This window comes from Pagrus major, chromosome 6, assembly GCF_040436345.1.
Source record: "Pagrus major chromosome 6, Pma_NU_1.0".
Taxonomy (NCBI): domain Eukaryota; kingdom Metazoa; phylum Chordata; class Actinopteri; order Spariformes; family Sparidae; genus Pagrus; species Pagrus major.
The window spans coordinates 18,436,918-18,449,309 of NC_133220.1; the positions used below are offsets into that span (position 1 = coordinate 18,436,918).

At 41.2% G+C, this 12,392-nt stretch overlaps 1 protein-coding gene across 1 annotated transcript; it reads left to right on the plus strand.

Annotated features, from left to right (window-relative positions):
* The first annotated feature begins 260 nt into the window (after nucleotides 1-260).
* LOC140997756 (myosin heavy chain, fast skeletal muscle) lies at nucleotides 261-11,428 on the plus strand. Its single transcript, XM_073467757.1, has 39 exons — nucleotides 261-461; nucleotides 789-932; nucleotides 1,021-1,177; nucleotides 1,427-1,454; nucleotides 1,884-1,998; nucleotides 2,103-2,195; nucleotides 2,276-2,339; nucleotides 2,436-2,534; nucleotides 2,637-2,740; nucleotides 2,821-2,959; nucleotides 3,084-3,202; nucleotides 3,331-3,480; nucleotides 3,566-3,736; nucleotides 3,841-4,147; nucleotides 4,243-4,307; nucleotides 4,391-4,478; nucleotides 4,686-4,803; nucleotides 4,892-5,015; nucleotides 5,116-5,252; nucleotides 5,362-5,617; nucleotides 5,712-5,954; nucleotides 6,049-6,225; nucleotides 6,570-6,715; nucleotides 6,839-6,929; nucleotides 7,012-7,401; nucleotides 7,481-7,607; nucleotides 7,901-8,019; nucleotides 8,112-8,308; nucleotides 8,396-8,579; nucleotides 8,663-8,828; nucleotides 8,968-9,092; nucleotides 9,307-9,615; nucleotides 9,705-9,908; nucleotides 9,994-10,119; nucleotides 10,257-10,427; nucleotides 10,518-10,622; nucleotides 10,714-10,809; nucleotides 10,994-11,125; nucleotides 11,408-11,428. The coding sequence occupies exons 1-39, from the start codon at nucleotides 261-263 to the stop codon at nucleotides 11,426-11,428; spliced, it is 5,808 nt and encodes a 1,935-aa protein (XP_073323858.1).
* Nucleotides 11,429-12,392: the final 964 nt, after the last annotated feature.

The following is a 12,392-nucleotide window of genomic DNA, read 5'->3' on the forward strand; positions in this document are numbered from 1 at the left end:
GAACATATAGTGAAAGTGTAACAGTGATGTCACTCTGTTGTTACAAACTGTAAATCTTTGTTTACCTTTCTCTCTCATTTTGCTGGAAACATTAAGTAAAATATATCAATTTTCTAACATTCGTCACATTAACAGAATTTAACTTTAGTTCAGTGGTGAAGTACCATCATGAGTGAAGATGAAAAAGAAATAATGACTAATAATGATGAATGATAAATGAATGCTATCCTGTCTGTACTTACTTGCAGTAAAGGATCACGATGGGTGATGGAGAGATGGAATGTTTTGGCCCGGCGGCCATATACCTCCGGAAGCCAGAAAGAGAGAGAATTGAAGCTCAGAACACTCCCTTTGATGCTAAAACAGCATACTTTGTGACCGAGCCAGCAGAGATGTACCTCAAGGGGAAACTTGTTAAGAGAGAGGGTGGCAAAGCCACCGTGGACACTCTCTGTGGAAAGGTGAGTGTGCTGGTAGTGGAGCAAAAAAAATGATTCTAAATGAATCTATAATTTACATCACTGACATAGGTCACTGTGACAGACTTTGTGCTCCTCAGTGTGAAGTTGATTTGTTTTAATCAAAGACAGTTAATTTTAAGGTTGACGTAAAAGTGCATGAAATGCATGTCTTGTTTTCTACCCAGAAGTAACTGTCACTGTGACGTTACGGTGATTCGGTCTATAAAACGTAACTTCTGGCTGTAACACAAATATGAATGAACACTGACCAGCTCACCAGTTTAGTGTCAAAACTGAACTCTTGTGTTGCTTCTGTCCCTGTAACAGTCTATCACTGTCAAAGATACTGAAGTCTTCCCCATGAACCCTCCCAAGTATGATAAGATTGAGGACATGGCCATGATGACCCACCTCAGTGAGCCCTCTGTGCTGTATAACCTCAAAGAGCGTTATGCAGCATGGATGATCTACGTGAGTTTGGCCTGATAGTCACATCAGAAGATGAAAATATGACAACAGACACAAGACATGTCGGTAAAAATCCTCTCTGTCTCCACAGACCTACTCAGGGCTGTTCTGCGTCACTGTGAACCCCTACAAGTGGCTCCCAGTGTATGATTCAGTGGTTGTTGCAGGATACAGAGGCAAAAAGAGGATTGAGGCCCCACCCCACATCTTCTCCATCTCTGATAACGCCTACCAGTTCATGCTCACTGGTGTGTATAAGAAAAGCACTGAAACTTTGAAACATCATTTGAGAAGAGAGTAATAATTACAGTGTTCATCAAATTTATCATGTGAAACCTCAAGCAAGTAGAAGCTAACAAACCCAAATTTTGACATATGAGATATTGTCACTCCACATCACCGGTATAGATTTTTTATCAATCATTTAACAACGAAATGTCCTCTAAGCAGATTTTAACCTCACCAATTATGTAAAATATCTTTCTGTCCTTTTACAGACCGTGAGAATCAGTCTATCCTTATCACGTAAGTTTGTCATGATTTACAAATTGCTCACTCAACATACAATAATCCTTGATTTAATGTACAACCAAGATGTCAGAAAAATTGGGACGGTATGTATATAAAAACAGAATGCAATCATTTGCAACCTCTTTTCAATTCAATACTGTACAAAAACAAAATATTAATGTTCAGAATAGTGAACTTTGCTGTTTTTATAAATATATACTCGTAAGTGATGTAAAGTGAAGAGAACCACAGCTTCCTAACTTTTTTGGAGCCAGAGTTCTAACTGCATGTGAAAGAAGAAGTTGGGCGGCACATTACATTTTTTAACATAAACTGAACAACGGACAGTCCAGTGTTATTGACTGGACAGTATTCACTAAACCACGAGTCTAAACAATAGTTTCTATCAAATAATCTGGTGCTAATTGAGTTTTACTCTCACAGAGGAGAATCCGGTGCAGGAAAGACTGTCAACACCAAACGTGTCATCCAGTACTTTGCGACAATCGCAGTGTCTGGAGGAACCAAGAAAGCTGAGCCAACTCCTGGAAAAATGCAGGTAAATGAACAGTGTTGTTGAAAGTGTCAACAAAGCTGATATTGAATATCGAATGTGATCTTGGACCATCAGGTATGATGATTAATTCTTGTTTTCTGATGAAGGGGTCTCTGGAGGATCAGATCATTGCAGCCAATCCCCTGCTGGAGGCTTATGGTAATGCCAAAACTGTGAGGAATGACAACTCATCCCGCTTTGTAAGTGTTTATTAACCCCTTTTAAATAATCTCAGAATGCACAAAGTTATAATTCTAATACGCATTTTTCTTTTGAATAGGGTAAATTCATCAGAATCCATTTTGCAACAAGTGGGAAGCTGGCCTCAGCAGACATTGAAACATGTAAGGATATAAATGACAAAGCAGATACTTTAGTCTTTTATTGTACCTTCAGCTCATCAGACAGGACTGACTGGTGGCTAACTGTGTGATCAACAGATCTGCTGGAGAAGTCTCGAGTGACGTTCCAGCTGTCTGCTGAGAGGAGCTACCACATCTTCTATCAGCTCATGACAGGCCACAAACCTGAGCTGATAGGTAAGTCTTTCTTTGTTTTTAGTTTTAAAGGTCATTCATTAGCTGCTGTATTGTCCATATATTTGCTTACAACAATGAACCACATGTGTATTCTTTCTTTAGAGGCTCTCCTGATCACCACAAACCCATTCGACTATCACATGATCAGTCAGGGGGAAATCACTGTCAAGAGTATCGATGACATTGAGGAGTTCATCGCCACTGATGTAAGTAAAATGATGCATTTAGGACTGTTTTGACTTGTTTCTTGTGAGCTTATGATTTTATTTTCTTTAACTCCTCACAGACTGCCATTGACATCCTGGGCTTCACTGCTGATGAGAAGGCAAGCATTTACAAGCTGACTGGAGCTGTGATGCATCATGGAAACATGAAGTTCAAGCAGAAGCAGCGTGAAGAGCAGGCTGAGCCTGATGGCACTGAGGGTGTGTTACAATTGTTACTCTTTTTTTTGTTCACTGACAACAGAACTGTGAAAACCAGTGAAAATATGAATCAAATTCTTTTGTATTCTCTTTAAAATGACATCTTAATTTCCTTTTTTTCCAGTTGCTGATAAAATCTCATACCTCATGGGCTTGAACTCGGCTGACCTACTGAAGGCTCTGTGCTACCCTAGGGTCAAAGTCGGCAATGAGTTTGTGACCAAGGGTCAGACGGTGCCTCAGGTAAAATGTTCACACACAGTCCAGTGAATCATAACTCTATAGCCTGAAAACTTTGAATCATTTTGTTGTTCATTCTTACAACATCCTTATTAATGTTTTATCATCTTTCTACTTATCGTAAAAATCAGGTCAACAATTCCGTCATGGCTCTCTGCAAGTCCGTCTATGAGAAAATGTTCTTGTGGATGGTCGTCAGAATTAACGAGATGTTGGACACGAAGCAGCCGAGACAGTTCTTCATTGGTGTGCTCGACATTGCTGGATTTGAAATCTTTGATGTAAGTTTGGTGATGCAATTTCTTGTAACTTTGCCCTGTTACAATTGAATATTCAATCCCTCCACCTTCCTCTTTTTGAAATCAGTACAACAGCTTGGAGCAGCTGTGCATCAACTTCACCAATGAAAAACTGCAACAGTTTTTCAACCACCACATGTTTGTCCTGGAGCAAGAAGAGTACAAGAAAGAGGGCATTGAATGGGAGTTCATTGACTTTGGTATGGATTTGGCTGCCTGCATTGAGCTCATTGAGAAGGTACTACTTTGAGGCATTTTTAACAATGATGTAAAATAATTATCCCCACCACAGTTAGACAGTACAGGAGTAACATTTTGTGTTGTTTATGTTATTGTTAACAGCCAATGGGCATCTTCTCCATCCTTGAAGAGGAGTGCATGTTCCCTAAGGCTACAGATGTCACCTTCAAGAACAAACTCTATGACCAGCATCTTGGTAAAAATAAGTCCTTTGAGAAGCCAAAACCTGCCAAAGGCAAAGCTGAGGCTCACTTTTCTCTGGTTCACTACGCTGGTACTGTTGATTACAACATCACTGGATGGCTTGACAAGAACAAGGACCCCCTGAACGACTCAGTTGTTCAGCTCTACCAGAAGTCTTCAACCAAACTGTTGGCCTTCCTGTATGCATCCCATGCAGGAGCAGAAGGTAGGTGCTGTTTCCTGTCCCTACATCATGACATATTAATAATTGTGTCGAATTGAATATTTTAATTTTTATTATTGTTCCACTGACAGCTGAAGGCGGCGGCAAGAAAGGTGGCAAGAAGAAGGGTGGTTCCTTCCAGACTGTGTCTGCATTGTTCAGGGTAAGATAGGGAGGGATGACTTATGTACTTCTGTGCACTAATTTGGTGCCTTTTGTTAATTTAATGTCCTTTTAATTCTTCAGGAGAATTTGGGCAAGCTGATGACAAATTTGAGGAGCACACATCCTCATTTTGTGCGCTGCCTGATTCCCAATGAATCAAAGACACCAGGTAGGCTGCGATAGCCCTGAGCTGAGAAGGTTTTAAAGGGCTTTTCACACTGCACTCACACTTCTTCAATGCTTCCTAGCCCCAGGCTGATAGCCCCGGGCTAAGAATATGCATTGTGAAAAGCCTTTTAGAGACAAAAAGCAAGTCTAAGTGAATGTGGTTTCTTGTAAAATTTTATTCATCATGTCACTTAAAAATATATCATAGGTCTGATGGAGAACTTCCTGGTCATCCACCAGCTGAGGTGTAACGGTGTGCTGGAAGGTATCAGGATCTGCAGGAAAGGCTTCCCCAGCAGAATCCAATATGGTGACTTCAAGCAGAGGTAGCAGAAATATAATCTTTACAGTCATTGAAATGATTTTATTAACCTCAAGATGGTGTGTCTAACTGGATGAAATCTTTACTTTCAGATACAAAGTATTGAATGCTAGTGTCATCCCCGAAGGACAGTTCATTGACAACAAGAAGGCCTCAGAGAAACTCTTGGGCTCTATTGATGTTGACCACACTCAATACAAATTTGGCCACACAAAGGTAGAGTAAGAAACACTTCCATGGACAAAGCTATTAATAAAAAGCTGAACTATCATAAATAATGAATGACTTAAAAATATTTATAATTATTGAATCTCAGGTGTTCTTCAAAGCCGGTCTGCTGGGTACTCTGGAGGAGATGAGAGATGAGAAACTGGCTGAACTGGTCACAATGACTCAGGCTCTCTGCAGAGGCTTCCTCATGAGGAGAGAGTTTGTCAAGATGATGGAGAGGAGGTACTGTGTCTGTTTGTTATTCATGTCAAGATTTTAAAGCATGCTATTAAAGTCAACTTTATTAATATAATAAAGATTTTCTGACTCAATTCGTGTTGTGTTTCTCCAGGGAGGCCGTTTACGCCATCCAGTACAACATCCGCTCATTCATGAATGTCAAAACCTGGCCATGGATGAAGCTTTACTTCAAGATTAAGCCTCTGCTGAAGAGTGCAGAGACTGAAAAAGAGATGGCCGCAATGAAAGAGGACTTCACAAAGACCAAAGAAGATCTATCGAAGGCTCTGGCTAAGAAGAAAGAACTGGAGGAGAAGATGGTTTCTCTACTGCAGGAGAAGAATGACCTCTTGTTGCAAGTGCAGTCTGTAAGTTGTTGCACTTCCTGTGCATGTCTACTAAGTATCCTACATCAGATTACTGAATTTTCAAAGACCTGAACCTGTTTGTGTCGACTTTAAGGAAGGTGAAAACCTTAGTGATGCAGAGGAAAGGTGTGAGGGGCTCATTAAAGCAAAAATCCAGCTTGAGGCCAAACTCAAAGAGACGGCTGAGAGACTGGAGGATGAGGAGGAAATGAATGCTGAGCTGACTGCAAAGAAAAGGAAGCTGGAGGACGAGTGCTCTGAGTTGAAGAAAGACATTGATGATTTGGAGCTCACCCTGGCCAAAGTGGAGAAGGAGAAACATGCCACTGAGAACAAGGTTCATGTCCCTTTTTTCAAATTATTAAACTGTGCTTATTAGAAATATGCTGTGATCAAATATGACAATGTTTTATTTATATAAACATTTATAGGTCAAAAACCTTACAGAGGAAATGGCATCTCAAGATGAGACCATTGCCAAGCTGACCAAAGAGAAGAAAGCCCTCCAAGAGTCCCATCAGCAGACCCTTGATGACCTGCAGGCAGAGGAAGACAAAGTCAACACTCTGACGAAGGCCAAGACCAAGCTGGAGCAGCAAGTGGACGATGTGAGTAATCTACATTTACAAGCAAAAGTTAAACTTGCTAATAATTTAAAAGTTAAATATTCTAATGATTCAGTCCTGGTTGATTTGGTGACAGCAAGTGAGGTTTCATACTCGAGGTCCCAGAATTCTTGGGGGCAGAAAACACCCATTCAGCAGCTACTTTGTCAGAAATACAACATAATACACAAAAAAGTGAACACTGAACACTGACACTGTTATCAACCGGATGTGCTTTAGATCACACGTATGCCTTGTTTCCCATATATATATATGTACATATTAGATAATTGAGATAGATTTTCCGAAAATTTATAAAATTGCAACATAATCTATTTCGTCAATAGCTGGAAGGTTCTCTGGAGCAAGAAAAGAAACTTCGTATGGATCTCGAGCGAGCGAAAAGAAAGCTTGAAGGAGATTTGAAACTGGCTCAGGAAACCATAATGGACTTAGAGAATGACAAGCAGCAGTCTGAGGAGAAAATAAAGAAGTAAGAATAAACAAAAAAACAAAACATCTGTCCATCAGTGTTTGTACTTGCAGTAAAATATTTAATGAAAAGGCACTATTTGAACCCAACTGTAATACACTGAATTGATTTTGTCCCCCCCAGGAAGGACTTTGAGACAAGCCAGCTCCTGAGTAAGATCGAGGATGAGCAGACTCTTGGAATCCAACTTCAGAAGAAGATAAAGGAACTTCAGGTATAAATGGAAGTGTTTGTGAAAGGCATTAGGAGCATTCAAGTATCTTCAACGGTTTTAAGCTTGACTTTGTGTGTTCCAGGCTCGTATTGAGGAGCTGGAGGAGGAGATTGAGGCTGAGCGGGCTGCTCGAGCCAAGGTGGAGAAGCAGAGGTCTGATCTCTCCAGGGAACTTGAGGAGATCAGCGAGAGGCTCGAAGAAGCTGGCGGAGCAACGTCTGCTCAGATTGAGATGAACAAGAAGCGTGAGGCCGAGTTTCAGAAGCTTCGTCGTGATCTCGAAGAGTCCACCCTGCAGCATGAGGCCACCGCTGCAGCTCTGCGCAAGAAGCAGGCTGACAGTGTGGCAGAGCTGGGAGAGCAGATTGATAACCTCCAAAGAGTCAAACAGAAGCTGGAGAAGGAGAAAAGCGAGTACAAGATGGAGATCGATGACCTCAGCAGCAACATGGAGTCTGTTGCCAAATTAAAGGTTGAGAGTGCTGCATTATTTAAACAGAGAGCAAAAATCTGTGGTGATATTTTGATATTAATATGTTTTCTTTTTCCAGGCAAACCTTGAGAAGATGTGCAGGACATTAGAAGATCAACTTAGTGAGATCAAAACCAAGAATGATGAAAATATTCGTCAGCTAAATGACATAAGTGCACAGAGAGCAAGACTTCAAACTGAGAATGGTGAGAATATCATGTTTTGCAGTGTTCATTATTTTGCACAAAAAAAAACGGCTTCCTGAACTCTGAACTAAATCTGCAGCATAATATTTAGCCACACCAATATACTCAGTGGTAACAATACTAAAGTCCCCTGTAGGAGGATAAATACTAGAAGTATTGTAGCAACATTGTAAACCATGACAGCCAAGGAGCAAAACCTTTCCTGCCTGATAGTGTGAACACTGTATGCATTATTACGTTTCTGCCGCAGTTTCGTTCTAATGTCTAATAAGTGCATCAATATCTTTGATTAGGTGAATGTACCCGTCAGCTGGAGGAGAAAGAAGCTCTTGTTTCTCAGCTGACAAGAGGCAAGCAGGCTTTCACTCAGCAGATTGAGGAGCTGAAGAGGCACATAGAGGAGGAGGTTAAGGTAAGTCTATGAAATCAGCAGGATAATCACAGAGAAAAAGGCCACCAGATGATTGGTATCAAATATTAATTGGGTGCTCATTCGGATTATAGGCCAAGAACGCCCTGGCTCATGCTGTTCAGTCATCTCGTCATGACTGCGACCTGCTCAGAGAGCAGTATGAGGAGGAGCAGGAGGCCAAAGCTGAGCTGCAGCGTGCAATGTCCAAGGCCAACAGCGAGGTGGCTCAGTGGAGAACCAAATATGAGACTGATGCTATTCAGCGCACTGAGGAGCTGGAGGAGGCCAAGTAATGAAGAGTCCTGAAATCTCACTGTTTCCAAATACATGAATTCTGTAAATCATCACAAAACCTGTTTGCTGTATGTTTTAACAGGAAAAAGCTTGCCCAGCGTCTTCAGGATGCAGAGGAGTCCATTGAGGCTGTGAATGCCAAATGTGCCTCTCTGGAAAAGACCAAACAGAGACTGCAGGGTGAAGTGGAAGACCTGATGATCGACGTGGAGAGAGCTAATGCTCTGGCTGCTAACCTCGACAAGAAGCAAAGGAACTTTGACAAGGTTAGATATCTTAGTATAAACATACTATTTCAGCCAGTAACATGTGGTGACAAAAAACACTCAATTGTTTGTTATGCTTTCAGGTTCTCTCAGAGTGGAAGCAGAAGTATGAGGAGAGCCAGGCAGAGCTGGAGGCAGCTCAAAAAGAAGCTCGTTCCCTCAGCACTGAGATGTTTAAGCTGAAAAATTCATATGAAGAAGCTCTGGACCAACTGGAGACCCTGAAGAGGGAGAACAAGAACCTGCAGCGTGAGACAATTAACTTGGTTTTCCCCGACAGATTTGCACTCTAAAAAACATGTGAATTCATCTAAAGTGTCTCTATTCCTTTCTGTTTTTATATAGCTGAATATTTTAAAATTCACACTGTGTAAATCTGCTTCAACAGAGGAGATCTCAGACCTGACAGAACAAATTGGTGAGACTGGTAAGACGATTCATGAGCTTGAGAAGGGAAAGAAGACAGTGGAAGGAGAGAAGACAGAGATCCAGACTGCTTTGGAGGAAGCAGAGGTAAACCATAAATATATAGCATACATATAGGATAGAACAGATACAAAATCTAAAATACTGCAGAAAGAAAAAAATCTGTATTCCTGTTTCGACTTAATTACGAAGGTGTTGGACACATGCTATTTTTCTTCACTCTGACTCAGCCTTGGATTCTGTATTTTTAATGAAGAAACAGTTCTGAGCTCCAGCTGATAAAGGCCACACTTGTTCACAGGCTACCCTGGAGCATGAGGAATCCAAGATCCTCCGCATTCAGCTTGAACTCACCCAGGTCAAGAGTGAAATCGACAGAAAGCTTGCAGAGAAGGACGAGGAGATCGAGCAGATCAAGAGGAACAGCCAGAGAGTGATTGATTCCATGCAGAGCACTTTGGATGCTGAGGTCAGGAGCCGGAATGATGCCTTGAGAGTCAAGAAGAAGATGGAGGGAGACCTCAATGAGATGGAGATTCAGCTGAGCCATGCCAACCGCCAGGCTGCTGAAGCCCAGAAACAGCTGAGAAACGTGCAGGGACAGCTTAAGGTACATCCACTGAGGGATTTGTGGCATCTTGCTTCGAAAAACTTCCTGAAATTATTTGCTGATACATTTATCCATGTTGTACATATCAGGATGCCCAGCTGCACCTTGATGAAGCGATTAGAGGTCAGGAGGACATGAAGGAACAGGTTGCCATGGTGGAGCGCAGGAACAACCTGATGCTGGCTGAGATCGAGGAGCTGAGAGCTGCACTGGAGCAGACAGAGAGAGCCCGCAAAGTGGCTGAACAGGAGCTGGTTGATGCCAGTGAGCGTGTGGGACTGCTGCACTCTCAGGTAATGCTCCAAGGCTGACACACAAGTATTTAAACTCCTCTACAATTCAACACATGGAAGTTAATTTTTGCTTCTTTAATAACAGAATACCAGTCTCATCAACACCAAGAAGAAGTTGGAGACTGACCTTGTTCAGATCCAAGGTGAAGTGGAGGATGCTGTCCAGGAAGCAAGAAATGCTGAAGAAAAGGCCAAGAAGGCCATCACTGATGTGAGTCATCCTGGCGCTTTTCTCTGTAACTAAGCATACATAGTACATAAAAGACTAATTTTGACTCTATTTCCAGTGCTCTTGCAGTCAAATCATCAGATTGGAGTTGGCTTAAACCATATTTTTCTAAATTTCAGGCTGCCATGATGGCTGAAGAGCTGAAGAAGGAGCAGGACACCAGCGCTCATTTGGAGAGGATGAAGAAGAACCTGGAGGTGACAGTGAAGGACCTGCAGCACCGTCTGGATGAGGCTGAGAATCTGGCCATGAAGGGCGGCAAGAAGCAGCTCCAGAAACTGGAGGCTAGGGTAAAGATGAATTTGATCACTTAATCTGGTCTAAACTTATTTTAAATGGTAATGTCTTACAGTAATAGATTACATTCTTCATTAATTCAGGTGCGTGAGCTTGAGGCAGAGGTTGATAGCGAGCAGAGACGAGGAGCAGATGCCATCAAAGGTGTTCGTAAATATGAGAGAAGAGTGAAGGAGCTCACCTATCAGGTCAGCAGGGCTTTTTTCTGTTTATTGGTACAGTTGTCTGATGCAAAGCTTCAAATGAAACATTTCAATCATGTACTCATGTTTACTGCAGACTGAGGAGGACAAGAAGAACGTCATCAGACTTCAGGATCTGGTGGACAAGCTGCAGCTGAAAGTGAAGGCCTACAAGAGACAGGCTGAGGAAGCTGTGAGTTAGAAAATTGTTATAACTTAATCACAGTAGTCTCATAGTTGCATGAAAATAACACTAAAATACTGAATAATACTTCTCATTCATGTCTGTAAAATGTCTGAAAGTAAAAACTTTACTTTACTAGAATCAGGAAAATCTCTGTTTGCTCAGTCTTGATGGTTGTTGGATTTCCTCACAGGAGGAGCAGGCCAACACTCACCTGACCAGGTACAGGAAGGTGCAGCACGAGATGGAGGAGGCTCAGGAGCGTGCTGACATCGCCGAGTCCCAGGTCAACAAGCTGAGAGCAAAGAGTCGTGAAATTGGAAAAGTAAGTAATACATTGAACTTTTTGAGGTTCAAATGGTTCAAATGGTTATTGATAATCTTAGAGGAAAACAGCACAAGTGATTTCATGAGCTAACGTTTGCCAGTTCAGGATTTAGTATGCATCAGTATGCTGCTGTGACTGTTTTCTTTTTTTTTTTATTGAATTTGGATTTTAAAAAGGCCAATTTAAAGCTACATCACCAAATATTTTCACTGCATCAGTCCTGCAAGTCCTGTTTTCCTCTCGTTCATTAATTCTTGTTTCTTTTTCTATCCACTTTAGGGAAAAGAGTCTGAAGAATAATCTGCAGCCTCTTTGAGTGACACAAATGAGAATCATAAAATATGATTTTTTCATTGAACTGCTCTCACTAAATATTGTAGATCTATATTAAATAAATTCTGTCACCAACCTGCTGCCTTTAAACCTTTCTTTGCACAACAAAAACAAAAGTACTACCACATGGTTTATGGAAGAGAAAAGAAGTGTTGGTTGTATGAAAAAACTCCTTTGTAGTAAAAGTAGAAATCTTTGTGGTGAAATAAGCATTCGATATGTGTGTTTGTCATTATGGTAGTGAGTTCAGGTGTCATGTTGCTTAGCCAGCGAAACGTTGTTGATAAGGGAGGAACAGCATGGAAGCTATTGTGCTTGATCATTCACATGGGAACAACTACAGTATGTGTGGCACTCTTTGTCCAGAACTGTTATGACATTTGAGCTTCCTTGAGGTTTTTTCATGACCATAATGTTGCATTTCAGTCATGATGAGACAGAACCAACAACTACAAAAATAAGCTCCTGAGTTACCAACATGCTGTGGAGCTAAAATTGCAGAAACAGAATGAAGTTCAATGAAATTTACGGGTGGGTGGGCAGATGGACAGATAGACACTTTATTGACCCCAAGGGAAATTTTGGCATCAGTAGTGTTAATGTTAGCTTCTGCAACAACACCATAAGCACAAATATATCAATAAAACCAAGAAAATAAGAAAAAAAGCACATAGCTTCATGCAGCAGTGAAAGGATAATGCATTGACAAGCAACCCAAATGTAAGGCTACTCAGGAGGAAGGAAATAATACATTTGTTTGCTCAAATACTAATGAGAAGATCGATACCACTGTACATACGAGTGTGTTCATGTGCTGTCAGAATAATCGGATAAACTTTTTCCCAAAGGGGAAAATTCATGTGAATGCCTTGGAAAAGTGGAGAAATTTTTTGCAACATGAGTTGCTAAGTTGACGTCATAATACACTGAA